The sequence below is a fragment of the Drosophila gunungcola genome, chromosome 3R (assembly GCF_025200985.1).
Source record: "Drosophila gunungcola strain Sukarami chromosome 3R, Dgunungcola_SK_2, whole genome shotgun sequence".
NCBI classification, from domain to species: Eukaryota; Metazoa; Arthropoda; class Insecta; order Diptera; family Drosophilidae; genus Drosophila; species Drosophila gunungcola.
Genome location: NC_069139.1, coordinates 22,384,096 through 22,406,012, shown reverse-complemented (window position 1 = coordinate 22,406,012; position 21,917 = coordinate 22,384,096). Strand labels below are relative to the sequence as shown.

Below are 21,917 nucleotides of genomic sequence, written 5' to 3'. Positions count from 1 at the left end.
GTGGAAAGCTCATGCCCTCGGCGCTGGAGTCGCCAATGGCCCATTGAAAAGAGTTTGCAAAGGTTTAACATTTACAAAGTTACATTGAGAGGGTCTTAAAGAATACATCAATTACAGGTCTAGACTAGTTTTAAAAAGTATTCCTAAATTGAATATTTGAAGTATTCCAACGCTACTGCTACCGCTGCGCTAGTAGCCGAACTTTTCATTCAAATGGGTGATGCCGTCACCGCTCTGATTGGACGGCGGCACCCACTTGGCGTACTTCTCGCTGTCTTCGTGCTCGGCCAGCTCGTCCAGGTCCATGTCCACATCCTGCCGCTGCTTGTTGCGCTGTCGCTGGCGCTGGCGTCGCTTTTTCTGCGCTTCCTCTGCTCCCGGTTCCGGGGATTCGTATGCTGGCGTGGTGGCGTCTTCCATCGCTTCTGCTGCCTTCGTTGAAGCAACAGTGTCGCTGGGAGCTGCTAAAGTTTCCGCTGTAACTTTTGTTGACTTCAAGTTGTCTGGTTCTAAGACTTCCGCTTCAGCGTTTGTTGGTTTGCTCTCTTCCGTTTCGGCAGGAGATTTGCTTTCCTGCAAGCTCTCAATCTCTGGAGTCGGTGGCTTTGCCACAGCTTCCTGTTCCGCCTCCGCCACTCCCTCCTCCAAAACGTGCGTCTTCTTATCATGGGGCTCTTCCTCCTCGACTTCCTCCTCGTCCGAGGCAAATGCATTTGATTGGGGCTTAGTCTGTGTGCTTGGCGGCGCCCTGACCACCTTGAATTTGCTGAACTGATTCCGCTTGCCAATCATGGGCAGCTGCTTCCGGGCTGCACTGCTCTCCTGGCCGAAAGAATCCTTGGTGGCTGTGGCACTGCTTGTGGCGAAGGGCAGAGCCGTTGGCTTGGCAATCCTCAAGAGGCGTTCAATCTTTTGCTGCTCGCCCTTGAGCCGTTGCTGCTCCAACTGTTCGGAAGATTATAAGTTTAATAAAAATTCAAAACACATTTTATGCTTTCACTACTAACCCTTAGCTTTTTGATCTCCGTCTTATCCAGCTGCTCAACATCGTCGGTCAGCATGTCCATGAAGTTGTCCAGATCATCGCCCTCAGATTGCTGTTTGACGGCCATCTCTTTTAACTTTTTCTCCTTTTGCTGGTAAGATGCGATTTCCAGTTCCACCTTTTCCATTTCCAAGTTGAGTTCAACCTCCTGTTTTAGCTGTAGATGGTTGATTCGGTTAGAAGGTATTCAAGGGATAGGCTGCCAAGACGTACCAAATCCTCGTAGGTGAGAGTAACGCTGGCACCTGTGTTCTCCTTGCGCTGCTTCTTGCGCGCTACGTCACCAGTGCGATCCCAAAACTCATCCTCGTCGTCCGAGTCCCCAGGCTTGATAATCTTCCGCTTTTGTGCCTCCTGGTTGGCCTGACGCAGCACACCGTGCCTGTCCAGCGTGCGACAAGCCTCCAGGGCGCACTGCACCACACAGTCCTTCTTGCGGCCCTTGTGGTTGACCTCCACAGTGATGGGTCTGCCATTGGAGTCATCCAGCGGCAGCTCCACCCTGCAGACGAAGGAACCGGAGGACAGCTCATCGCACCTGTACTCCAGATTGAGACCCTCGCGCTCGAAGAAGCCGCGCAGGGTCTTCTTTGGGTCGTCGAAGAAGAGCTCCTCGTTGTTGGTACTGGCATAGGGATTGTGGCTGAGATCCGTCTCCTCGTCGGCGTCGTCGCCCATGCCCCAGCTGACGCCCTCGTTGCGCTCCCGCTCCTCGGCCTGCAGCAGCCGTATTTCCCGCTCCACCGCTGCGTCGGCCAGCTCCTTCTCCCGCTTCTGGCGCAGCTCGGTAACGGAGAGCTCCGACTCGGGCTCCTCATCCTCGCCGGGACCCTGCAGGATGTAGACGCGGGTGCTGCCGCCCAGCTTGAGCATGTGGCCGACCCGCATCCGGATGTAGACCTTGGGCGGCACGCGCTGTTTGTTCAGAAAGGTGCCGTGTGTGCTGCCCATGTCGTAGATGTACCAGCCCTCCGGCTGCTCGTTCCTGGCCAGCTCCTCCTCCTGGTCTTCGGCCGCCTCTCCTTCCTCGAAGTCCGGCTTTGGCGGCTCCTTGGGCTTGTACTGCAGCACCACGTGGAAGCGCGAGATCGTCGGATGGGCGGCGGGCACATCGTTCTCTGGCAAGCGGCCGAAGGTCCACACCGCCTGTTGCTGCAGCTGGCGCACCGTGTCGATGATCTGACCGGATTTGAGCACCTCGAAGCTGTAGTTCTGGTCGCCGGCTGGCGGGGCAGACCACTTGGGCACCTTGTACGGGCAGACGGCCGCTGGCGAGGATTTGGGGGCTTTGGGACTCTTCGGTGGCGGAGGTGGCGGCTCCGCGGGAACTTCGGAGCGCGGCTTCTCCGTGATGATCACCTTGGGTTTGGGCAGTGGAGCGGGCACTTTGAACTCGTTCATGCTGACGGTTGTGTGAAATATGTTAATTTTCCGAGGAGTAAACAAATTTTCGCGAAGTCCGCAGCTGATTCTCAGCGCAGTGGGACCAGGCTTTGACCGCCAAAAAATACCGCACCTTCTCAACAGTTGTCCCAAAAATATGTTCTTTAATTTGTTTTTATCAGTTTAATTACTTGTATCTTGTTTATTTTTTATGTGTCATGTGTAACAAATAAGCGCCCGTGGACTAACTGTTTTTATTTTTTTAAATATTGGGCCGTAATTATTAAGGCTAAAAATAAAACCAATGAAGAATTGGGTGCTTGGGACGGTTTGATTTTTGTTTGTTTTTTCAAATATGGATTAAAGCCCAATTCAAGTTAGGTAGAAGTTCACTGTGCATATTGGTAGAACCTCTGAGTGGAAGTTTTATTTTTTTTCAATAACTGAACTATACTATGGTTTTCATAAAACTTTTTAAAAATAAGTGATTACTACCGCCATTTACTTACCGAATCTAATTAGACTCACATTTATCTTACTATTAGCATTATTATTATTTTTATATTAATTGTGTTGTCCCAAAATATTACTTGCCTTGTCCCAGAAATATGATATTTACTGTGAGATCGATGGATGCTTACACGGTCACACTGAGCCCGCGTCGTTTTGTTTTTTGTTTATTTTTTTTGGTTGCCAATTCAACTATTATATTTTATGAATAGTTGAAATCTTAAATGTCATGGCGTTTTCGCAGTCATTTAATTTCGGGAACAGCACCTTCATGGAGCTGGAAAAGGGTATGCAAGCGGCCGGAAAGGAGAATACGCACTCTGGAAATGCCAATGTCAAAGGAGCAATTGCTGGCAAGGATTCGAAGGTGGCCAGCCAGGATAACTACTCGGAGTTTTTCCGCGACGAGTTCTCCTACGAAGTCAATCAGGCCAAGAAGCCCCCGGAGCAGTCCCTGATCAACTTGTCCCAGGTTGTGGAGCATCTGGAAGGAGTTTCCCACCGGGACTCCGGAGATGTGAGCACCTCATCCGCATTCGATGCCCAAATTTGCACGGAAGATGTGTTCGATACGGAGGACAAGGACAATGACAAGGTGCTTCCCAATCTGGACGAGAGTAGCTTCCTTTGCCCCGCCCAGGATGCGGAGGCTTCCCAACAGCTCAAGGAGGACATTCTGCGCAGTCGGTGCGTCCTGGCCAAGCAGAGTGGCTACCAGGAAACCTCGCGGATCAGCCAGAACCTGAGCAGCATGTCCCCAAACCAACTGCGAGTGTCACCCAACTCGTCCAGCGTTCCTGAAGCGGCGGTGCCCGTGAGTAGAGACCCACCTCCCGACCTGGAGTCCCTCAAATCCATAGCCGCGTGGAACCTGCCCCACAGCATTCAGGCTGAGTACCAGAAGAAGGGCGTCGTCCGAATGTTCGACTGGCAGGTGGAGTGCCTCTGCAAGCCAAGGGTGCTCTTCGAGCACTGCAACCTCGTGTACTCCGCACCCACGTCGGCGGGCAAGACGCTGGTCAGCGAGATCCTGCTGCTGAAGACCGTCCTGGAGCGCGGCAAGAAGGTGCTGCTAATCCTGCCCTTCATCTCGGTGGTGCGCGAGAAAATGTTCTACCTGCAGGATTTGCTCACGCCGGCCGGCTACCGCGTGGAGGGATTCTACGGGGGCTACACACCTCCCGGCGGCTTTGAGAGCCTCCATGTGGCCATCTGCACCATCGAGAAGGCCAATTCGATTGTGAACAAACTGCTGGAGCAGGGCAAACTGGACTCGATAGGCACCGTGGTGGTCGACGAGGTGCATCTCATTTCGGACAAAGGACGCGGCTACATACTGGAACTGCTGCTGGCCAAGATCCTGTACATGTCGCGACGCAATGCCCTGCAGATCCAGGTGATCACCATGTCCGCCACCCTGGAAAACGTGGAACTGCTGAAGAGCTGGCTGGACGCCGAACTGTACATCACAAACTACCGTCCGGTGGCTCTCCAGGAAATGATCAAGGTGGGCACCAAGATCTTCGACCAGCAGCTGAAGTTCCTGCGCGATGTATCGCAGCAGAAGGAGATGCGTCAAGCCTTAGGCAACGATTCCGACGATGTGGCCCTGCTCTGCATTGAGACGCTGCTGGAGGGCTGCTCCGTCATCGTGTTTTGCCCCTCAAAGGACTGGTGCGAGAACCTGGCCGTCCAGCTGGCCACTGCCATGCATGGTCTCATCAAATCCGGATCCGAACTGGGCCTGCGTCTGCGGGCCAATCTCAATCCGGCGGCCATTGAGGAGGTGAAACAGCAATTAAGGGATATCCCCACAGGTTGGTAGATGGAAGACCGATTTTTATGCTCTCAGTAGTTTGTAATATTTCCGATTCTTGAAAAGCATGACTAGATGTTTTTATACGGGACTCAGTTTAAAAGATTGAGACTTGCAACTTTTACAATCCCTTTTTATATGAGTACGCAGATCAAGTTTGAACAAGATGCAGATCGGACGTCTATATACTAGAGTGTTCATAGGCACAATCAGATCAAAGTGTTGAATTTTGCTGAACTTTTGTTAATTTGAGTATAAATTGCCCCTTAATGATGTTTTTATAGAACCTGTATCTTTAAATTCGATCGAAACCGGTTGACTATATCTTATCTGCCATATATCTGAACATGCAGTACTATGCCGGTTTTTAAAACGATGGTTCAGATTCGATCAAAATTGGTTGACTTTATCCAAGCTACCATACAGCTCTATTCCAATTTTTTTTTGTAACTTTCCAAATCCTGTATACACTTATCATATTAAAAAAGTTACAGATCGGACAACTGTATCCCATAGCTGCCATTGGAACGATCGGATATATATTTTGACAACTTTTTTTTATCCAACGAATAATGTAAATATTTTTTTTTAAATTTCGGAAAAATATTTTTAATTATATATATATTATTATACGTTACTTTATTCTTGTCTGGCTTAAATTCACTTGTTCCCTTTAGGTCTCGATGGGGTCATGTCCAAGGCTGTTACCTACGCCTGCGCCTTTCACCATGCCGGTCTGACCACGGAGGAGCGAGATATTGTCGAGGCCTCCTTCAAGGCGGGAGCGCTAAAGGTTCTGGTGGCCACCAGCACACTGAGCTCCGGTGTTAATCTGCCTGCTAGGCGAGTGCTCATCCGATCGCCTTTGTTCGGGGGCAAGCAGATGAGCTCCCTGACTTACCGCCAGATGATCGGACGAGCAGGGCGCACGGGCAAGGACACGCTGGGCGAGTCCATCCTCATTTGCACGGAGAGCAACGCCCGAATTGGCCGAGATCTGGTCTCGGCGCAGCTGCAGCCCATTACTTCCTGCCTGGAAATGGACGGAAGCGTAAGCTAACAAGCTACACCACAAGCTCGATCAAAATTAACAAAATTCCCATTGCAGACCCACTTGAAACGCGCTCTTCTGGAGGTAATATCTTCTGGTGTGGCTAGTACGAAACAGGACATTGACTGTTTTGTGAACTGCACGCTGCTGAGTGCCCAGAAGGCCTTGGAGGCGAAAGAGCAATCGCCGGAGGATGACTCTGACTCCCACTACATCAGCGACGCCCTGGACTTCCTTGTGGAGTACGAGTTCGTGCGCCTGCAAACGGATGAGGAGGCGGAGACCACGGCCTATGTGGCCACTCGACTGGGTGCCGCCTGTCTGGCTTCTTCAATGCCGCCCACTGACGGCCTCATTCTCTTTGCGGAGCTGCAGAAATCTCGTCGCTGCTTTGTGCTGGAGTCTGAGCTCCATGCTGTCTACCTAGTGACGCCCTACTCCGTGTGCTACCAGCTGCAGGACCTCGATTGGTTGATTTATCTGGACATGTGGGAGAAACTAAGCCCGGCCATGAAGAAAGTGGGTGAACTGGTGGGGGTGAAGGAAGCATTCCTCGTGAAGGCAATGCGTGGCCAAACGAAACTGGACTACAAGCAGATGCAGGTGCACAAACGGTAAGTTACTTTTCGAATATGTAAAAAAAGAACTATAATTAATGCTTTTCTACTTACCACCCAGTTTCTACACGGCTCTAGCCCTGCAGGAGCTGGTAAACGAGACGCCCATAAACGTGGTGGTGCACAAGTTCAAGTGCCACCGCGGCATGCTGCAGAGTCTGCAGCAAATGTCCTCCACGTTCGCGGGCATTGTCACGGCCTTCTGCAACTCCCTGCAGTGGTCAACCCTCGCCCTGATCGTGTCCCAGTTCAAGGATCGACTCTTCTTTGGCATCCACAGGGATCTAATCGACCTAATGCGGTTGCCCGAATTGTCGCAGAAGAGAGCACGAGCTCTTTTCGATGCAGGATTCACCAGCTTGGTCGAGCTGGCCGGCGCCGATGTCTTGGAGTTGGAGAAAGTGCTCTATAACTCGCTCAGTTTCGACTCCGCGAAGCAGCACGACCACGAGAACGCGGAGGAAGCGGCCAAGCGCAATGTGGTGCGGAACTTCTTCATCACAGGAAAGGCGGGCATGACCGTGGGTGAAGCTGCCAAACTGCTCATTGGCGAGGCTCGCCAGTTTGTTCAGTACGAGATCGGAGTGGGCAGCATTAAGTGGACCCAAACGCAGCCGGAGGTGAGTTCAGAAGGCGAGTCGGTAAACAGTGGCGAGGTGGTGGATATTCACATGTCGCTGGAGGAGGAGCAAGTCCGAAACCAGCCGCCAATAAAGCGAAAGCTTTCAAGCGAGGAAAAAGGTATCGCCGAAGGTGCCTCCACCCACAAGATTCCCAAACTGAATCCACTGAAGGAACAAAAAAATATATCACAAAATAGCCTTCTAGGCGGAGCTGTTAACCGGACTGAAAGTATTGCTAGCCAAAGGAATATAACCAAAACTCCCTTAGGATCAATCCCAAATCATTCCGACGGATTGAAGGCAAATAGTTTAAAGCCTAAAGAGAAGGCACCGGAAACATTAGAAACTCGACAGATTGTTGCCAACAGCAATGGTCAATCGTCTGAGAAGCCTTTGGAGAAGGTGGAGAGCCGAGGCCACATTAAGTTTGATCCGGTTATAAGATCTGCTGAAAAGAACACGGTTAATACTAGGTCTGTGGTTGCTATCAACGGGACACAACCGGGAACAGTTGATAAAGCTCAAGAGAAGGTGCCATCGTACTCTAGTTTGCCTAATCAAATACAAAGTAACTCAAGCGGGGACTTGCCAAAACAAATCCAGAGACAAGGCTCGGAGATTAAAAAGGAGAGTTCTGATAACCCACCTGCAATCGAAGAGAAACCCACTACCAGTCACAATGCCCGGAAGGAGATGCTTAGAAAGGAAATGGCCGAACGTCGAAGGATTGCATTAATGAAGATTCAGCAAAAATGCGCAGAAAGGGAGAGCCAGCAAAAAGATCAGCACATACAGACAGCAAAATCTACACACCTTCCCCCTGACCACATCCCAAGTAGTAAGGCGACCCGAAACAGTCCAGATCTGGGAACACCAAACCGAAATACAGTAGTCAGCAAGGCAATGCCATTCAAAACGCCTGCCAGCGCAAGTAGAGAATCTTCGGGAACCCCCACTAGTGGGCCAAGTAGAATGTCATCTCCTCAACTGCCCCGCAGAAGTCCACGAAATCACAATCCATCCCCGACCACCACTCCGAATCGCACTGCCTCAAGGAAGACTTCCACCGCTTCCACCGCAGAGCAGGATCTGTTCATGGCCGACGACTCCTTCATGCTGAACACCGGACTAACTGCTGCTCTCACGGCCGCCGACAGCAAGCTCCCTGTTTCCTTGGAGGCGGATGAGATCCCCAGCTCGCAGCCCAAGGAACCAGAGGTGATCAGTGCCCTGACTCCACATGCATCGCGGATGATGCGCTCCTACCAGCTGCGTTCGCAGCGCTTGCAGAGCCCCAGTGCCAGATCGACTGGCAGTGCAACCGGAGCCTCGACCAGTGAAACCGAATCGGAATCGAAAGTCCAGTCCTCCAGTGCGGCTTCCTCTTTGGAACTCTCGGACATGTCCATGGAGAACTCGTTAATGAAAAACCCCATGCAGCTGAATGCATCGCACATCCTGAGCTGTTCCAAGGCTGATGACAGTGCTTCCAGCTTCGCGTCCATAGACATAATCGACGTGTGCGGAAACAGGCAGTTGTTCCAGGGCGCCCTCATGGAGCTCCACGAGGCCACGCGTTGCGGCTTCAGCGTGGGCCTGCAGGCGCAGGCGGGCCGGCAGAAGCCCCTGATCGGTGGCCACCTGCTGATCAACCAGGTGGCGGCGGCCGAGCAGCGGGAGGCGGCTGGCGGCAGGCAGGTGCTCTTCCAGGTGGACGACAGCAGCTTCATCGCCGGCCTATCCTTCTGCCTGGCGGACAATGTGGTCTACTACATGAGCCTGCAGGAGGAGGTGCAGGCGAGGGGCCAGGTAGTGCCCACCAGCCTGAAGGTGCAGGAGCTGTGCAAGCTGATGGCTCGGAAGGAGCTCACGCTCATCATGCACGATGGCAAGGAGCAGCTGAAGATGCTGCTCAAGGCAATGCCGCAGCTGGAGAAGATCAGCGTCAAACTGGAAGACCCCAAAGTGGGCAACTGGCTGCTGCAGCCGGACAAGACAATGAGGTTTCACAACATGGTAACTATTGATCAACACATCCTACTGCTCTCTCCTAACATCTGATCTTGCAGTGCCAGCAATTCGCTCCAGAGTGCACTGCGCTGGCCGATCTCTGTGGCAGTGGTCGTGGCTACAGCAGCTACGGCCTAGACACCTCCAGTGCCATTCTTCCCAAGATCAGGGCGTCCATCGAGGCCTGTGTGACAGTGCACATCATCAAGGGCCAGACCGAGAATCTTGAGAGGATCGGCAAGGGTGAATTGCTGAAGTTCTTCCAAGGTGTGTGGTTCAAGGAGTATTAAAGAGTTGCAATAACAAGTGTCCTTTTCAGATGTCGAGATGCCCATTCAAATGTCTCTTTGCCACATGGAGTTCGTGGGCTTTCCGGCCAAGCAGCAACGCCTGCAGCGGCTCTTCCAGCAAATGGTGGCCGTCATGAAGAAGCTGGAGGTAAAGATCTACGAGCAGCACGGCTCCCGCTTCAATCTCGGCTCGACGCAGGCCGTGGCCAAGGTGCTGGGACTGCACCGGAAGCCCAACGGACGGGTGACCACCTCGCGCCAGGTGCTGGAGAAGTTGGACTCGCCCATCTCGCTGCTCATACTGGGCCACCGAAAGCTGGGCGGGCTTTTGGCCAAGAGCATTCAGCCGCTGCTCAAGTGCTGCCAGGCGGACCGAATCCATGGCCAGAGCATCAGCTACACGGCCACGGGTCGCATCTCCATGACGGAACCGAATCTGCAGAATGTGGCCAAGGACTTTGCATTGAAAGTGGGGCCGGATGCCATCAATATATCCTGTCGATCGGCATTCGCACCCCAGGACGAGGGGCGATGCCTCCTCTCAGCGGACTACTGTCAACTGGAAATGCGAATCCTGGCCCATCTGTCCCAAGACAAGGCTCTGCTGGAGGTGATGAACTCGCCGCAGGACCTGTTCACGGCCATTGCGGCGCGCTGGAACCGCATAGACGAGTCCGAGGTGTCGGAGCCCATTCGCAACGGCACCAAGCAGATCTGCTACGGCATTGTCTACGGCATGGGCATACGCAGCCTGGCCGAGTCCCTCAAGTGCCAGGAGCAGGAGGCGCAGATGGTGTGCGAGCAGTTCCACCAGGCCTACAAGGGCATACGGGAGTACACGCAGAAGGTGGTCAAGTTTGCCCGCAACAATGGCTACGTGGAGACCATCATGGGCCGTCGCCGCTACCTGGACCACATCAACAGTCCCGAAGAGCAGATGAAAAGTAATAGTTCTCCAGCTGAATGCGTTTAGTTATTTAAAGATCGTTTGTTTACCCACAGATCAGGCTGAGCGCCAGGCCATTAACTCCACCATTCAAGGCGGTGCTGCGGATATTGCGAAAACGGCCATTTTGAAGATGGAGAAGAACATGGCCCGCTACCGAGGAAAACTGGGCTTGGGGGAGCAATCGGTTAACCTGGTCATGCATCTACACGACGAACTAATCTTTGAGGTGCCAGCCGACAAGGCCAAGAAAATAGCCAAAGTGCTCAGCCTCACCATGGAGAACTGCGTTAAACTTAGTGTGCCGCTCAAGGTTCGGCTGAAGATCGGACGCAGCTGGGGTGAACTGCAGGAGATTAGGGTGTAGCTTGCATTATTTACTTTTATTGTAGTATATCAAATTTTATAGGATTTTTTAACAAATTTTTATAGATTTTTAGACTGCTTCGCTTCCCACTCCGTCCAGGATCCGGCATAAGCCTTGGCGCTGCAATAAATTATTAGGCAAATAAATGTACAGAATTGAATGTAATTTGAACTTGAATAGTACTTGGTGAAGCCCAGGGTGCTGGCCAAATTGGCCGCCCTGGCAGCACGTCCTCCCGCCTTGCAGGAGAAGATCAGGGTCGCATCGATCGCTGGCTTTTCGCGTCCATATGTCTGGGCAAAGTCCTTGGCCGGCAAGTTCAGAGCCTTCTCCAACTCGGCCACTGAAAATGGCGAAAAGGTGTGTCAAGTAAGCCGGTAATCCCCGGACTTTGGAGCTCCTCACGTGGAATGTTCAGGCTGGCGGGCAGGACTCCCGTCTCCTTCAGCTCGGTCTCGTTGCGGACATCGAACAGGTACGTTTCCGGGTGATTTGGAACATCCTTGACTTCCTCGTAAGTGGCCATGGCAGTTTTTCTTTTTAAATAAATTATTAAGCACCAAATTGAGCCCGGTAAGCTGACTTATCTGAAGTGTGACCACTGAGCGACCGAATAAATATACCAGTAGTGAGTAAGAAAATATACCAAATTAAAGTTAGTACCGCCATTTTTAAAATTTAAACTTGATTAAAAAGTATCTGAAACCCATGAATCTCCTTTAAAATGACCTTAATTTATGACAAAAGCATATGCAAATTTTAAGTTTTTGCCTTAGAAATTTAGCCACCAAACCGAATACAAAACTAAAGGTTATTCCAAAAATGTGTATTTTATTTATTATACAATTTAAAAATCAGTTTTAATTTCACATTTAATAATATTCAAGAATTCACTAATTACAAAATAGTCGAAGCACAGGCAATAATTTGCACTTAGAAAATTTAAATTGCACAACATTTTCATTTCAATTCTTGCGGGCTTTCATGAGGGAGCATTTTAAACAATAAATATAGGAAATACATGATTTCTACCCACGTTTTCCAGTTGTAAATTTCAATATAACAAATATATTTACTGTGTATCAAAAGTGGTTCGGTTGCAAATTAATCACCCTCCAAGCTGCACATCGACATTAGCATTAACCTAGATATTGTATACAGTATAACTTCATGCTTTTTCATTGGCATTGAACAATTGTTTCTCCACACTTTCTTAAGTCAACAACGACATTTGGGCGCTCAACACACACTGTTTGTCTTATTCCACTAGACTGCTTGCTCCTCTTTCCTACATTACATCTCGCCCTACAATCGATTATCCAAAAATATGCTATATTTGTGTAAATTCTACGAATTTATGATTGATATCTCATACGTTGCAATGCTTGCCATTGCCGCTTGTGTGTTTTAATACCCAGTTTAGCGCGTTCGTAACGAGTATAGTACATATAAAAAGGCAGTCGCCTGCACTGTGGTTGAAAAATCAAACGAATCGAACATAGTGCATCCTAGGAGTGGCTTGGTCTCTATCCGACTTCTGTGTACGTGTTTTTGGGGTGTGAGGTTGTGTGATCGGGTGTGTGTGCTACGGAGCACTACTCATAGCGCTTCGACGGCGGTACTAAGTGCTCCGGCAGCATGGTGGGCAGCTCGCAGCCTTCCAGCTTCACGTTGATTAAGTGCAAGGCCAGCGCGAACTCGTCGGCGTCCAGGAAGCCATCGCCATCGACATCCGACAACTTCCAGATCTTGCTGAGCACCGAGTTGGGCAGCTTCGATTTGATGAGCTCCTGCTTGGCAGCTGAAAGATAGGGAAATATTTATAAATTTCCTCTTTCGGGATATAATGTGTATAAGCAAATGCACTTACTTGCACCGGATATTTTGCCATCGACGGGTCCCAGCCCGTTGAAAATGCCGTCTGTGCGCGGCTTGTCCTTGTTGCAGATCCACTCGTGCTCCCCGTAGCCGGCATCGATGCCCTCGCCCTTCATGTAGCCGAAGGGCGAGACGTGATCGTCGATGACTCCCTCGAAGGCACCACCTGTGGATGGAGCAGTGGATCAAAAAGGGAAAAGGTCAGCTTGGAATTCGAAACTCTCTGTGTGCGCCATAAATTTACATAAATTTGCATTAATTAAGCATGTAATCTAAGCTGATCGGTGCGTCGCCGTGCACAAACATTCAATTTGAGGCAATTAAAACCTTCAGATCGTTTTGGCTCCAATTGACGTCGCCGCCGTATCGTGACTAGGCCGGCTGACCGACTTAAGCATGTACTTTGCCGGCTACTTTAACAGGCAATTGTGGGGCATTGCATTCTGGGGGCAATTGCGATGGGCGGTGCAGGTTGCCTGCCGAGCGCGATTGCAATTCACTTTTTTGAAGTTGCTCAATTCGTTTGCGGCCTCTTGCTGTCGCAGCGGGCAATTGAAGAGGGCTTTTTGGCTGGCATGTCTATAGGCCCATAGCCAAACTGGAATTACTTATTTTTAAACATATTTGACCAAGAAATCAGACTAGTATTTAAGACTTTTCGGACTATTATATTCAATTTAAGTGCATACGATCTTTATAAAGGTAGCATTTATCTCCTATTATGCATTTCTAAGCTCTTTAAGAGTACACAAGTCAAATCATAGATTTTGATTTCATCCATTTATATCTTTAAAGAGTGTGAATTTGCTAAACTTATATTTTTATAGGAATCTTAGTTGGCACACAATTTCTTTAATGTTCTTTATATACATCTGATTTATTTTGAATGAGGTAATGATTGCGTCATAACACTGATTAAAGAATCAACTACTGAGGGTGCTTACGTCCATGTCTGTCCCTGTCACCGCCTCCGGTTCTTCCTCAGTTTCAGTTACAGATTCAGGTTCAGGTTCAGCCTCAGAGTCTAGCTCAGGTTCAGGATCAGGATTAACCTTAGTGTCTAGCTCTGGCTCAGAAGCAACTTCCAGGCCTGTAGCAAGCACTGGTTCTGGGCCAGGATCGGCATCTTTATCGTTCTCGACAATGCCCACCCGACTAGTGCAACTGCTGAACAGACGGAGCTGCTGCTGGCGCAGATTTTGCAGCCAGCGATCGAAGCGCTGCCGTTGCGAACTGGGGGTCAGAAGAGCAGGCTCCTCGGCCACATCGAAATCCTCGTCAGAATCCTCTACGGGTATGCAAGAAAGAGAGAAAGAAGGTTGACAGAGGAGCAGAGCAACTGGAGAACTGGAGAGTGCGGCAATGCGACTCGGACGTGGAAATCAAACCAAGAAAAATTAGTGGGCCAATGGCGAAACGAAAAGTACGAAGAACCAAAAGAACGGCGAACAGAAGACCTTATTTCTGCAAGATCGTGTTAGATGTGTGTACAACTATTTAGCGACATAATGCTAAACATGTGATGTGACTCAAGACAGAGGCTGAAAACCTGACCAAGTGCGATCGAGGGCATAATCCGCATAAGATTGATTTGGGATAACAAACCAAAACTATAAAGACATCACTGGTTCATCACAATTATCCAAGACAAAACAACGGAAACGCTACGAAATAAAACCAAACTGTGCACCGAATGCAACGAAAATAAAATCAGAGACAGAGATACAGATACACACACTGAGGCACATGCACTAAATTAGAGCCCCGAGTTCTTGACTTTGATTTCGAGCTGTTTGATCGCGATTCGCTTTATCAACGCATTCCGCTTCTCTTTCAGGGGTACGTCCACTGAAATTCTTCCGCCTCTTGCCCCGGGTGTAATAATAAACGAGAAGTTCATTCACTTGCCCACTGAGGCGCCTTTAGGGGCTATCGAATTTTACAAGCTGCAGCATAATGAACACAGATCCGACATTCGAACGCGGATGACACATTCCGTGAAACAATAGTGCCCCCATGACATCAGTCGATCGCTTTCGGCAATCGTTTCATGCATAGATTTTCCATCCGAAAAATGTATATGTACGTATGTTGTGTGTCGAATGCTTGCGCACAAGGTCATGCGAAATGCGCTACTAGTTAAATTAAAAAGCCACTCAAGTGGTCCGCCATCCAAGAGGCACACTGAAAAGATCAGCCAGGGCCCCAGACAATGGACTGCTCCCGAACTGTATATCATAGTAAAATGCTTTCTTCCTGCACTTAGCGCTAGTTCATCTGAAATACGAACATTCCCCTCTGGGAATTCAAAGGCGGATTAGGCGGAGGATGAGCCAATTTGTGCCACACGCCCCGAGTCAGAATCGGAGGAGCGCAATTGATACGCGGCCTCAGGTTGCCAACGCCATCAAAAGCCATATCTGACGGCAACCGGTTCGCCTCACAGAATTGACTTTCCCGAGGTGGGATGGGTTGTTCAGGGATCGTCTGGACTGGGCGTGGGGATTAATAATGTTTAATCAGCTGGCCGCATGACAAATGCACCGGACAATCTTCTTTCTCAGCCCATATTGGAGTGCAAAGTTTTATTATATTTACTCTTTCCACTTTAAATTGCTTTGCCTATTAGGGAGATAATTATTTTCGTTCTCCCTATCCGACTGTTTGTGTTCTGAATTAATCCTATCACACGCTCTTCGATTTTAGTTTTATAATGTGTTCGTTTAGGGAATGTAAAAACATTCATATAAAATAATTGACGCGCTGATAACGAGCATGGATAAATGGAAAGTCCATTTAGAAACCGCTGACAGAGACTTTTGTTCGAACGATAAAAGAGTATGTATGTACATTCTGAACAACTGATTATATAATGAGCAATATAATTAGTAACTGGCTTATTATAGGTTGCTTGTATCTAAAGCTCTTTAGGGCTGGAGATAATTTGTAATTGATTATTTATAGATAATCTATTGAGCTACCTACATATACGAAGCGAAACTGAGAAACATGTCTACAAATTCCACCAGCCACATACTTGTTACTTAGTTTTAGTGTTTACTTTGCAGATAAACGAAATAAGTGTATGGAAATTAGAGCACTGCTAATCATAGAAGACCAGACGAGGCTTTCGGCTCAATCTCAGTCCGCCCGAGCAGACACAGACAGACTTCTCTGGACTGATAAGGCATTTGCTGATGGCCCTCTGACTCGGCCTTACATTGATTTTTATCTAACAGTTGGCCTGGAGTAGCAGCATTGCCTGGCAACCCGATAAGGGTTGACAAACAAGCCACTTTGGCTTGGCCCACTAACGAATGCATGGGGGAACGCGAACAGGTGTGCGGGAAAAGCCGCACGGAAAGTCTAATTACATAGGCCTTGAACTTTGGGCCACGCACGAAGTTCACAGGTCGCACTCAAACCGGTCGCCTCGTCAGCATGCATCGAATGGAATTGGCTCTCAATTAAAGTGTAGTCTGTTTGTGGACTACAATGCCATTGGCGCCTCTAGTCTAGTCTCTGATTAACTATATATGTAGCTGGCTGGCTTCATCGTTTGATTCTCCCCTTTAAACTCGCTCGCTTTGCTGGGCGTTTTAGTTGGCCATCGGGTGCCGGGTGCGTGGTACTCGTCATGGCTGCCTGGATGCGTCTGCTCCGGAGAGCCAGATCCGAAAAAAGCCACTGGGCTTCGCTCGAGCATGAAATGTTTATCGTGCCCAACTGTACGCCTAGTATTTTCTTTTTTTCTGATGACTCATGCCCCAATTGGAACAAACCCTGTGCTGGAGCTATCGATATTTTCCAGTGATTACATCATAGCCACGAATCTTATCTAGCCGGTGAGAGTACAACTGACTTCTGGCCATGACGAAAGCAATTCGATAATTATTGACATACAAATGGTGTAGTTTGTGAGGCCACGCCCTGCCACAATTGCCCACTTTCAGGTACAAAACAGTTGATTATCATTTTGGCACCCAGTATTTGCGAAAGATACGAGCATACGTGGTTCTGGGCGATATTGGCTTCCACCTCGATGTTTAGTTTGGCACAGAAAGTGCGTTTGTGTTGCCTAAGCGCTAAACTGACACCGACTTTTTTCGCCTTATCAGTTTTCGGGGCTTATCAATTTGTTTATATAGCTCAAATATGCTTCGCATACAGTAGTATATGGGGTTATATACAGACGTTGTCAAGGCATTGCATAATTCGCTAGCGAACGCTGAATAGGAAGCTGCGATTTTGGGCCAGGAGGAAAATGTGGTATGAAAGCGAGCCTGAATCTGGCATCTGAATCTGTAAGTGTATCCATTGAATACATTTGGCTGCGGTCGTCTAGCTCTGGCTGTAACTGAATCTAACCCGCTCACTCCGCCGCTTGGCAAAACTTGTTTTTCCTCGCATTTTGGCTTGGCAAATATCTGGGTTAACTGGGGAATTTTTCTCGCCGCGCATGCGCAATGTTTCAGTGCGATGGGAAAGCGAAAACGCCAGCGAAACCCCCGCGGAAAAGCAGCAAATTTCTCGAAATCTACACTCAGATGTCTGATTCCCGATTTGGATGGCCAGCAAGTGACTAAGGTGATGACTAAGGCAACAAAGCGGTGCTTTTGGGGGACTTACCCTTGACCACGGGCTCGCTGACCAGCGACATCTCCTCCTGCGGGATCATCTCGATGAGCCGCGCAATGTCCTTGGCCAGCATGTTGTCCACGATGTCCAGCAGGTGCGGCTTGAGCGAGTGGAACTTGGTGAAGTCCTGGTGCTGCAGCACCTCCTGCATCTTCTTGATGTCGGGGAAGTCGCCCGGGGAGATGGACTGCTCCCGCTGGATGCGGTCGTACACCTGGCCGAGGTTCTTGATCAGGTCCTTCTTCTTGCTGTCCTTGCCAAACACCGAGGGCATGTCCTTGCGCAGCTCGGCGATGATGAAGGCGTGCACCTTGGCCAGGCGCGCCCGCTTGATCAGGTCGTTCAGCTTGCGCAGGGCGGCGTTGCGCGGCAGGGACTGCAAATCGCGGAACAGGTCCTGCTCCTCGTCCTCGAAGAGCCGTCGGTTGGCATCGAAGCGCAGCGGCTGGTCCCAGAAGGAGCCGATGTAGACGCGCGCCACCTCCGGAGTCTGCAGCACCTTGCCCAGCGACCACATCAGCGCTCCGTACACCCGCATCAGCTGCTGGTGGTCGATCATGTCCGCCTTGTTCAGGATGATACGGATCTTGTCGTCGTGCCCCTTGAGCGCCTCGATCGAGCGCCGGAACTCGTCGGAGATATCCAGCTTGTGGGCGTCGAACAGCAGGATGATGCGGTCCACCCGCTCCGCGAACCATTCCAGCACCCCGGTGAAGTCGTAGCCCCTGTCGATGCGCTGCTTCTCGCCGGACAGGATGCCAGGCGTGTCCACGATAGAGATGGCGTTCAGCACCGGTGAGGCCACGCTGCTGCACTGGAAGCGGTTGAGGAAGGCGTTGCCATACTTGGACAGCGGCCGGAACTGCTTCTTGGGGTCCACCACCAGGGCGTTGCCCGGGATCACGCCCTCCTTGTCGTCGTACATCACGGCGATGAAGCGGTCCGTCGTCGGCTCCGGCCCGATCCGGATGCCCGGGAAATCGCGCTCCAGCAGGTAGCGGATGAAGGTCGTCTTGCCCGTGGAGTACTGGCCCACCAGCAGGATCATCGGCTTGGCATCGAAGTCCGGATCCTCCAGCTTCGGCGAGTGGAAGTCGTGGAACTGGTAGTGCTCCTCCAGCGGCAGCAGCTTGCTCCGGTAGATCTTCTTCAGCTCGCCGATCACATTCTCCACCACCTCCTGGGTGTTCTTCTCGCGCTTCAGAAAGCTAAACATTTTGCAATACAATTGCACTTACAATTAGAAACCGGAGTAAATGTGAATGGGATATGCGGATGCGGATTCGGTGTCGGGGAACGCGGCCGGATGCGGAGTTATGCTGGCGCGGATGCGGATGTCACGGACTCGACGACTACGGCAGTTATGTGTGTCTACACTCGATTGTCGCGCTGCGCTGGGACGTGTGGCGAATGATTCACGCGCGTACGTATTATTTTTGGAATATTTTTTTTTCGCTCTGGACCGATAACGGACCAAGGCTGCAATCGGCGATGGGCGGCGCCTATCGTTATCGATTGCAGCCTACGTGGCGGTGTTTTTGGGCAAATCGATTAGTGGTAACACTATTCGCGAAACGGTCTCACTGGCGCCGATGGCGCGCACTTATCGAATTCAAATGAATGCTCACCTGTCGCCCGCTTCTTGACGCGGCATTATAAAATATAAAACAGTTGTTTGTACTCTGATCTGATAAAACTGTTTTGCGATATGAAAACGCAGCTTACATTAAATTTGAATACCTTTAATACAAATACAACTTTTCAAGTCACAACAAGAAATAATAAAATAAAACTCTGTGGCTACGCCGATCTTAGAAGTTGAATTTGTAGGTCCCTGAAACCAAATTTAGGGCTTTAGGGGCTCCGCATCATCGCTGCTGTGAGGAACGGCCGGATCGATGCCGAAATTCATTTTCATAATGTCGCAAAACACAGACAGGTATATGAAGACATCAATAAAGTGGTTGATGGTGAAGCCCAGACTTCGGTCCTTGGGATTGTGCATATTGATCAGGGACTGAATGACCAGCAAAACTCCAGCAGCCACCTGTTTGCGAAGGTAAGAACAAGTGCCATGCTTTAACATCAATTTATTTATTTATTCTGCTTTACAACTTATGTTTACATTAGCCTTAAAGTCAAGTGTTTTGGTGTAAATCGTTGGATGTCGCCTACTTTCTAGGGTGTTTTTTCATGCTGATCGAGGAGTCTGAGCGGCTGCGACGAGTACTCAATGCCAAAACCGGATATGATAACGTTCACCACGGATATTATAAACACGACCACCAAAATGACGTCGTTCAGGATCACCGCCGCCGTCTGATCCTGCTGCTTGTTTATGTTGAGACTGCCGATGGCCACAAACAGAATGCCCACCAGAAGCTGTCGAAATGGATATGGAAAGCGTTAGAACCGGATAGTAAGCACATTTTAAGGCCTCTGCCCCACGTTCACGTTAGTTCACGTTGTTCAGAAATTCGCCTTGTGGCGGGGGCAGTCGACTATCAAATGCCGATATAAACAGATTTATCATCGTGGTGAAAAAGGCGAAACCCGTGCGCACATGGTTAATGATATTGGCCGACTGGTGGAACTCTGGTTGGTGCAGCCGACAGTCCCGCATCAAACTCAGGGACAGGCTCAGCACGCCCGACAGGACCTACACAGAGAAAAACACAAACATTTCAGTTCTGTATCCGTCAAGTGTAACTAAACTATGATGGATTGACGCAATTTATCATTATCTAATATAGATTAAATTTTTTAAATATTTAATCAAGACTTTGAAATAGATTTAAAGAAGTAAATAATAAATTGTTAAATTGCATTTATTTTTTAAATACTCCGATAAGCTCTTTAAAAAAAACACAGTATAATACTCAAAAGCTAGTAGCTATTTTATTTTAATCCTCGCAATATTGACCAATCTGGTTTATTGTTTTTCTCTGTGCAGGACACGTAGAGAACTGTTTAGAAAGTAGGGACATAAGTATATGCTTACCTGCAGAACTATAGACAGACTGATCAGGATCAGCATCAGCTTGTAGAACTGGTGCTGCTCGCCCACTTGGAGGATGTACTTCAGCTGGGAGGCGTTGGCGGTCAACAGGGCTATATCCAGCATGCCCTGGGCAATCGTCTTCTTGGTGGCATAGCGATTGGCATCCATGGCTTTCATCTGAAACGTATAGTAATAAATAAGAAAAACTATGTGAATAAAATTACGAAAAAGAAGTATACATTATCGAGGAAAGACGTCATGGTGCCGGTGCAATGGCCAGATTGAAAGTGAGTGATTCTCGTAGATCGATTTCGAAGTTTGCCTTTATCTCTTGCCATTTATGTCGATCTTGTGCTGATAAGACAACAGAACACCGCAACTTCAACTAATGAAAAAATCGGCATACAAAAAGCTTACATTGGGGGCAAGGGTTACAAAAAATTAAGTATAAAAAACATGTAAGAAATAATTACTTATATGATCAAAATAAAGTTAAATTTAAAAAAAAAAATTAAATGTTGACAACAACAATAAAATTTGATATCGTAAAATGTATTAAAAGAAGAATGTCTCTAAAAATCATTGCGTACCTGCCAAGCATTTTTAATGGGTTTCTGCAAAAAACAAAAGATTTAACTATTCTACAAATAGCTACCAGGATAATTACAATTACAGGGTGTGTGGTTGTTCATATAATTGTCATCACAATTAGAAAATCAATATGAGAACAGACAACCAACCGGTGGGAACTAAAATGCATTTTCGCACAGCTCATCGGAGTTTTAAGGTGCATAAGGCAAACGAGTCGAGCACATATCATTTTTGAACTGCACGAACAACAACGACAATTACATGGACTGGCAATTACTGGTGGGATAGAAATGGGGATATGGAGGTGGTGTGCCTCATTCGCACGAATAAATAAATAATTCATGAACAGGAATATAGGCGAAGATCAAGGTCAGTGTGTGAGCGGAATGTGAAAACACTTGAAATCATCTTCATATTTTATTTGTGGACTCACTTCGTTTTCGTTTACCCGCTCCAAACCCGAAGCCATTATGTACAAATCTTTGGTTTGTTTTCAATTTCAGCTTGGATTTCAGTCACACACTGCTGCACTTTGGATGGGTTTGCAAAGTCAGACGAAACAAAAGAACTCAAAAACGGTCAATTCCAGTGGATTCGGTTTTCATTGTCTCCTCAAATTGGCCAACACACAATTGTTGATACTTGGGGCTGGCGTTGTCGTGGAGACGCTTAGCGACACAACCAAACGATTAAACAACTGACGGCGAACTGAAATATGTAGTTTCCAGCCCAGAGAGTTTTGTACTCGAATGAGTCGGGCTTTCGGTACACTTGACCACAAAGAGAGTGGTTTAAGCTGGAAAGAGTGTTTTCGAGTAGTCGTGACTAATGACAGGAGCTCACTGGATTGAAAGTGTATTGATTGAATTTTACGAAGCGGATGCACATTAGCAGGGTTATCCTTAGCCTGAATCAGCACATTTACATTTATTTATTAACTAAATTTAATTTAAGTTTTTGAAAAAAACAAACATTTTAGGCATTTGAAATACCAACTTACAATTAAATATAAGGAATGGATTTTGTAACTCTTATTTGAGTTATGAACAAAGCTAAGACCTTAATAAAATATTAAATTTTCAAAATAAAACTGTTTAAAAAAACTCTGTTTTCTTTTTTTGATGTTTTAAAAACATTTTTTTTAGGTAAAA

General features: G+C 48.5%; 5 protein-coding genes across 11 annotated transcripts; 1 reads left to right on the top strand and 4 right to left on the bottom strand.

The window, feature by feature from the left end:
- Nucleotides 1-63: 63 nt before the first annotated feature.
- LOC128258151 (kanadaptin) lies at nt 64-2,530 on the bottom strand. The gene is made up of 3 exons (XM_052989646.1): nt 1,259-2,530; nt 1,008-1,202; nt 64-945 (listed from the first exon to the last, which is right to left on the bottom strand). The coding sequence occupies exons 1-3, from the start codon at nt 2,444-2,446 to the stop codon at nt 190-192; spliced, it is 2,139 nt and encodes a 712-aa protein (XP_052845606.1). The 5' UTR covers nt 2,447-2,530; the 3' UTR covers nt 64-189.
- Nucleotides 2,531-3,066: 536 nt separating this feature from the next.
- LOC128258080 (DNA polymerase theta) lies at nt 3,067-10,658 on the top strand. The gene is made up of 7 exons (XM_052989520.1): nt 3,067-4,755; nt 5,432-5,805; nt 5,863-6,419; nt 6,484-9,061; nt 9,115-9,322; nt 9,375-10,289; nt 10,348-10,658. Exons 1-7 carry the CDS (start codon nt 3,168-3,170, stop codon nt 10,656-10,658), a joined length of 6,531 nt encoding a protein of 2,176 aa, XP_052845480.1. The 5' UTR covers nt 3,067-3,167.
- LOC128258299 (rhodanese domain-containing protein CG4456) lies at nt 10,656-11,278 on the bottom strand. The gene is made up of 3 exons (XM_052989895.1): nt 11,064-11,278; nt 10,842-11,001; nt 10,656-10,778 (listed from the first exon to the last, which is right to left on the bottom strand). Exons 1-3 carry the CDS (start codon nt 11,182-11,184, stop codon nt 10,718-10,720), a joined length of 342 nt encoding a protein of 113 aa, XP_052845855.1. The 5' UTR covers nt 11,185-11,278; the 3' UTR covers nt 10,656-10,717.
- A 191-nt stretch (nt 11,279-11,469) lies between these two features.
- On the bottom strand, nt 11,470-18,958 carry LOC128252888 (EH domain-containing protein 1). Its single transcript, XM_052981057.1, has 4 exons — nt 18,803-18,958; nt 17,166-18,382; nt 12,529-12,702; nt 11,470-12,459 (listed from the first exon to the last, which is right to left on the bottom strand). The coding sequence occupies exons 1-4, from the start codon at nt 18,826-18,828 to the stop codon at nt 12,254-12,256; spliced, it is 1,623 nt and encodes a 540-aa protein (XP_052837017.1). The 5' UTR covers nt 18,829-18,958; the 3' UTR covers nt 11,470-12,253.
- LOC128252890 (ninjurin-1) lies at nt 18,901-21,509 on the bottom strand. 7 transcript variants are annotated; one of them, XR_008267354.1, is made up of 4 exons: nt 20,415-20,560; nt 20,176-20,352; nt 19,300-19,556; nt 19,113-19,221 (listed from the first exon to the last, which is right to left on the bottom strand). XR_008267354.1 is itself a non-coding variant. In XM_052981065.1 (3 exons), the coding sequence occupies exons 1-3, from the start codon at nt 21,233-21,235 to the stop codon at nt 19,021-19,023; spliced, it is 414 nt and encodes a 137-aa protein (XP_052837025.1). In that variant the 5' UTR covers nt 21,236-21,509; the 3' UTR covers nt 18,901-19,020. The 7 variants fall into 7 exon arrangements, 6 of the variants coding, with proteins under 6 accessions (XP_052837025.1, XP_052837022.1, XP_052837024.1 ...); XM_052981065.1 differs by lacking the exons at nt 19,300-19,556; nt 20,415-20,560 and adding an exon at nt 21,200-21,509 and having other exon boundaries at nt 18,901-19,221; XM_052981062.1 differs by lacking the exon at nt 19,300-19,556 and having other exon boundaries at nt 18,901-19,221.
- Nucleotides 21,510-21,917: the final 408 nt, after the last annotated feature.

Bases quoted from the DNA above. Each gene is read 5' to 3' on its own strand.
- LOC128258151 (XM_052989646.1), bottom strand. From the start codon at position 2,446: ATGAACGAGTTCAAAGTGCCCGCTCCACTGCCCAAACCCAAGGTGATC. The intron at 1,203-1,258 runs GTACGTCTTGGC...AACCATCTACAG, and splicing joins CTCTCACCTACGAGGATTTG to CTAAAACAGGAGGTTGAACT. The intron at 946-1,007 runs GTTAGTAGTGAA...TCTTCCGAACAG, and splicing joins CGGAGATCAAAAAGCTAAGG to TTGGAGCAGCAACGGCTCAA.
- LOC128252890 (XM_052981061.1), bottom strand. From the start codon at position 20,513: ATGGCAAGAGATAAAGGCAAACTTCGAAATCGATCTACGAGAATCACT. The intron at 20,353-20,414 runs GTATACTTCTTT...TATACGTTTCAG, and splicing joins TGACGTCTTTCCTCGATAAT to ATGAAAGCCATGGATGCCAA. The intron at 19,834-20,175 runs GTAAGCATATAC...TTCTCTGTGTAG, and splicing joins GTCTGTCTATAGTTCTGCAG to GTCCTGTCGGGCGTGCTGAG.
- LOC128252888 (XM_052981057.1), bottom strand. From the start codon at position 18,828: ATGCCGCGTCAAGAAGCGGGCGACAG. The intron at 18,383-18,802 runs GTGAGCATTCAT...CAAAATGTTTAG, and splicing joins CGTCAAGAAGCGGGCGACAG to CTTTCTGAAGCGCGAGAAGA. The intron at 12,703-17,165 runs GTAAGTCCCCCA...CTCCATCCACAG, and splicing joins CAGCGAGCCCGTGGTCAAGG to GTGGTGCCTTCGAGGGAGTC.
- LOC128258299 (XM_052989895.1), bottom strand. From the start codon at position 11,184: ATGGCCACTTACGAGGAAGTCAAGGATGTTCCAAATCACCCGGAAACG. The intron at 11,002-11,063 runs GTGAGGAGCTCC...CGCCATTTTCAG, and splicing joins CGCCAGCCTGAACATTCCAC to TGGCCGAGTTGGAGAAGGCT. The intron at 10,779-10,841 runs GTACTATTCAAG...AATTTATTGCAG, and splicing joins AGCACCCTGGGCTTCACCAA to CGCCAAGGCTTATGCCGGAT.
- LOC128258080 (XM_052989520.1), top strand. From the start codon at position 3,168: ATGGCGTTTTCGCAGTCATTTAATTTCGGGAACAGCACCTTCATGGAG. The intron at 6,420-6,483 runs GTAAGTTACTTT...CTTACCACCCAG, and splicing joins CAGATGCAGGTGCACAAACG to TTTCTACACGGCTCTAGCCC. The intron at 9,062-9,114 runs GTAACTATTGAT...CTGATCTTGCAG, and splicing joins CAATGAGGTTTCACAACATG to TGCCAGCAATTCGCTCCAGA.